The following is a 4,422-nucleotide window of genomic DNA, read 5'->3' as shown; positions in this document are numbered from 1 at the left end:
AACAGAAAGTTCAGATTTTTAAGAAAGAAAGTTACCAGGGAGACTTGGTATAGAGACAGAAGAAACTGTGCCGGAGGGATGCTAGGAGCAACTCTCACATGTGAATGCCAGACAGCTGAGGGTGAGGTCGTGCAGAAGCAGAAATTGTGGTCCTGTGAATAAGATGGTGACTGCTGGGTGACAAGAGGGGTTGTCAAATCAAGACAGCAGATGTAATTAACAATAAGAACAATATCACCTCTTGACATGACAGTTCATATGTTCAAAGGATGTTGCAATAGTTAAGCTATTGGCTCAGCTGCTGTATTAGAGAACAAAATAACAGTGGATTTAATAAAATAGAAGGATTATTTCTTTATCCCTTAGAAAAATGAGCTGGTAGGTGGCCCAGGGGTAGTAAGGAGATCTGCTTCATGAGGTTGTGCAGGACCCAGACATCTTTTATTTGGTTCATCCACCATCCTCTAAGGTCAAATATGACTCATCACCACTAAGTCCAAATCTAATTTGAAGGAAGAAGGAAAGGGTACTGCCGGAAGCTAATTCCAGCGTGTCAGCAGGGCTGAATCATCTGGAATGTCTGAGAGCATTTCCCCCAACCTGAAAAGGATGCATAAATGATTGCTTGCTGCCAGACAGCTGAGGGCATTTCAATTACATGTTATTGCCTCCTGCTGGCCAAACATCTGAACAGCCGTAGGCAGTTCCTCCAATCTGACAATGGATTCTGTATACTAAACCTTGCCTTTGATATGTATATCTACCTTGCTTTAGGACAATTTGTATTAATAAAAAGCAAGGGGTCCAGAGAGGAGACAGGAGGACTTGGTTTCTTTAGCTAAGTCTTCTCTGCCCCCCCCCCCCCCCCGCCCCAAAATGTCTTCTAAAATTATGTTTCGTCTCTGGACTCTTGATTATTTTACAGCAGCCCCCTTTCCAGATTCCTGAACCCTTCTAGATGCTGGACAAGGCCCCCCGCAAGGTACAATAGGGCAAGCAGCTCCTTTTTAAAGGTATGGCCTGAGAGGTGCAGATGTCGTTTCTCTTTGTATTGCATTGGTAAGCAAGGGTTGCTTGGCTACGTGTAGCTGCAATGAAGGCTGGGCGCAGTAGTCTCTGGCTGGTCAGTGTGTATTTAGCTGGAGTTTGGAGTGTTATTGCCAAGGGAAAGAGGGGAGAATGGATAGAGAATGGCAATCTCTTTCATAGATGTTTATCTCCATCATGTTATTTGACCCTCTCAAAAACCTTGTTAGAAAGGAGACAGAATATTTATCCTTCTGTTGTATATGAGGACATTGAGACGGAAAGATCAAGGGGCTTGGCCAATATTATGCAACATAGCCACGTGGCACAGTAGGACAGCTGTGAAAAGCTTGGTCATGAGGTGCCATGGTAGGTGCCACACTATTAATCACCAAGGCTTCTAAAGCTTAGAACTGCTTGGAACAGCAGATCCTGCTATAGTTCCTTTCAAGAAAAATTTCAAGGTAATCATGAGTTAGAGTTCCGAAGAGCACAAGTCCAAGGGCATTTTTTTTTTTTTTAGAGGAAGGCAATTTTATTTCTCTAATCTGCAAATTAACAATTTTTTTAAAAGAAACAAATTATCAGAATAATGGCTAGTATCATATAGATATTTCTCACTCCACTAGGTCAAAAGAAAAGGAGATAAGAACAGAAAGACAAACTTTCTAAAAAATTTTCTGTTCCATCTACAGTCAATATGAAGAGGTGGCCTTTGAGGCCACAAAAAAGATTAAATCATAGTTGATTATGTTGTTCCTGAAGGAATCAGTCTTGCTAGTAGCAGTAAGCAACAACTCAAACGTCCATGTATAGCATCAGGATCCCTGAACAAAGAGCCTTCTTTTAGTTCTTCTGGCTCTCTCCACCAAGGATATAGAGCAAGATCATAACAAATGTTCCTTCTGTCTCAGGTGAGACATCCACTGACGATAAGAACAGTGAAGGACTCCTGGAGATAAGTGGGGAGTGTTTCCCACCAAAAAAAAGTAAGACCCAGGAAAGATCCTGTGTTTCTGTCTTGGAGGTAAGCTGATGCTGAAGTCAACTGGGCTATACCAATTCTGATTTGAACATAAAACACCCACTGGGTGTAATGAGGTGCCGTGAAGTGATGACGCAGGAGCAACCAGGAAGCACAAAGTCCAAGGCCCACTCGTCTAGTGTTGGGTCCACTTGATGCTCTTAAGGTCAATGCCATCCTGCACCATCTCCCAGAGAGGGCTCATTTCGCGAAGACGCTTCACATGGTAAATGCACTTCTCTACTGTGTAGTCCACTTCCTCCTCTGTAGTGAAACGGCCAATGCCAAACCTGATAGAAGAGTGAGCTAAATCCTCATCAGTGCCAATTGCTCGAAGGACATAAGAGGGCTCCAGGGATGCAGAAGTGCACGCACTCCCCGAAGATAAGGCAACATCCTTGAGTGCCATCAGTAGACTCTCCCCTTCCACATAGGCAAAGGAGAGGTTGATACAACCTGGGTAATGGTGATCAGGGTCCCCATTCATCACCACATCCCGAAGGCTCTTCATTATCTTCTGTATCAGTTGCTCTGCTTTGGGACCATAGATTTTGTGACCACTGATGCTCATGAGATCAATTTTCATGTCGTTGACATCAAGTGGGATTTTTCCAACAGCCTGGGCTGCATCGGTATGGAAATAGACCTTTCTGGAACTGCAAATCCGCCCTATTTCCGAAATGGGCTGCTTCACTCCAATCTCATTGTTCACAGACATGACTGAGGCCAGGCTGGTATTGGGCGGGATAGCAGCCTCTAGTTCCTTCAGGTCAATGATCTCACTCTTCTTCACTGGGAGGTAGGTGACCTGAAAGCCCTCAGCTTCCAGTGAACGGCAAGAGTCCAAGACACATTTGTGTTCTGTCTGGGAGGTTGATCAAGTGCTTTTTCCGTGACCTATAAAACCTGGCCACCCCCTTAATTGCTATGTTATTGGATTCAGTAGCACCACTAGTGAAAATGATCTCACGAGGATCGGCCCCAAAGAGAGATGCTACTTGCTGGCAAGCACGTTCCATGGCTGCCTCACTCTCCCAGCCATAAGCATGTGTCCGGGAGTGTGGGTTCCCATAGTAGTTGACTAGGTAAGGGAGCATGGCATCAAGTACCCGAGGGTCCAGAGGAGTTGTAGCTTGCACGTCCATATACAGAGGTCGCAGCACTGACTCCATCCCTGGAGCAGTGGCTGTATCTGAGGGAACAGCACACTGGGGAGCATGGTCTGCAACGTGCAGGTGCAGACCCCGGTGGGCGCCTCGGGCCTCGGCCCCTGAGCTGCTGGCAGGGCCGCAGCCACCCGCCTCCAAGCTGTCCGCAGCAACATGGTCCCGGAGGCACAGCCTCCAAGGGCATTTTGAACATGGGCCTGTGTGGATGTGGTCTGGCTGACCTTGTCTTACTTTGCTTCTTTTTAAGAGAAAATATTTTTACTCATTTCAGAGAGGAAGGGAGAGGGGAGAGAGAGATAGAAGCATCAATGATGAGAGAGAATCGTTGATTGGCTGCTTCCTTCACCCCCCACACTAGTGATCAAGCCTACAACCTGGGTATGTGATCTCCTGGTTCACAGGTTGATGCTCAACCACTGAGCCACACCAGCTTGGCTGTTCCTTACTTTTTCACTTAAACTTTATTAGGAGCATTCCACATATCTTTCCATATTCTTTGATGACATATGTAACAAATGTATGCTATTCTGTTATACACACACACATATATGTGTGTGAGTATGATCTATTTAGTCAATTAATAATGATTTTATGGATTTTTAGGTTATTTCCAAGTTATTTACTCTTATTTAATATCTTGTTTTGAATATCTCTTTTGTTAATCTTTCTGTACGTTTCTGATCCCTTTCTTAAAATATAGGATTAGAAGCAGAGTTACTGGGGCAAAGATTGTGGACTTTAAAAATTTTTATTACAAAATTATTCTCCAGGAAATTTATGCCTTGGGGCATGTCCAATGCGGGTGGAAGAGAGTTCCAGTGCCAGTGCATCCTCAGACACACGGAATGTCATCAGTTTAAAGCTTGTTTCGCCAGTTTCTGTTAGAAATATTACCAATGATGTTCTGTGCAGTAGGTATTATGATTTAAGGTGTGAGGCCTAAAATTCCAGACCCTGATTTTTTCAACACACTCTAAAATAAGTGATGGGTGTGAAAGTGCTTTGTTAGCTCTACGAGCCACATAATCCTGAAGATATTATTGTGATTGTCATTCCATACTGAGGTTGGTCAAGCTAGGTTGATGCTGAGATGCAGTTTGGTGCAGTAGAAGCTGACTTTGTATCAAGCCCTTGCTCCATTACTTACTGGGTGAGTAACTATCTTAGTCAGCTTGCTGATATTTAATTCTCCCAGTTCTGGAG

At 44.3% G+C, this 4,422-nt stretch overlaps 1 protein-coding gene across 1 annotated transcript; it reads right to left on the bottom strand.

Moving 5' to 3' along the window:
* Positions 1-2,171: 2,171 nt before the first annotated feature.
* LOC307103118 (cysteine desulfurase-like) lies at positions 2,172-3,374 on the bottom strand (the record flags this gene model as incomplete). The annotated part of the gene is given in 3 exon segments (XM_079777078.1): positions 2,172-2,924; positions 2,926-3,299; positions 3,302-3,374. Coding segments are annotated over 3 exon segments (1,185 nt in total). The 3' UTR covers positions 2,172-2,186.
* Between the last annotated feature and the right edge of the window lie 1,048 nt (positions 3,375-4,422).

Source organism: Cnephaeus nilssonii (assembly GCF_951640355.1).
Source record: "Cnephaeus nilssonii genome assembly, chromosome: 1".
Lineage (NCBI taxonomy): Eukaryota > Metazoa > Chordata > Mammalia > Chiroptera > Vespertilionidae > Cnephaeus > Cnephaeus nilssonii.
This window is presented reverse-complemented; position numbering and strand designations above follow the sequence as displayed.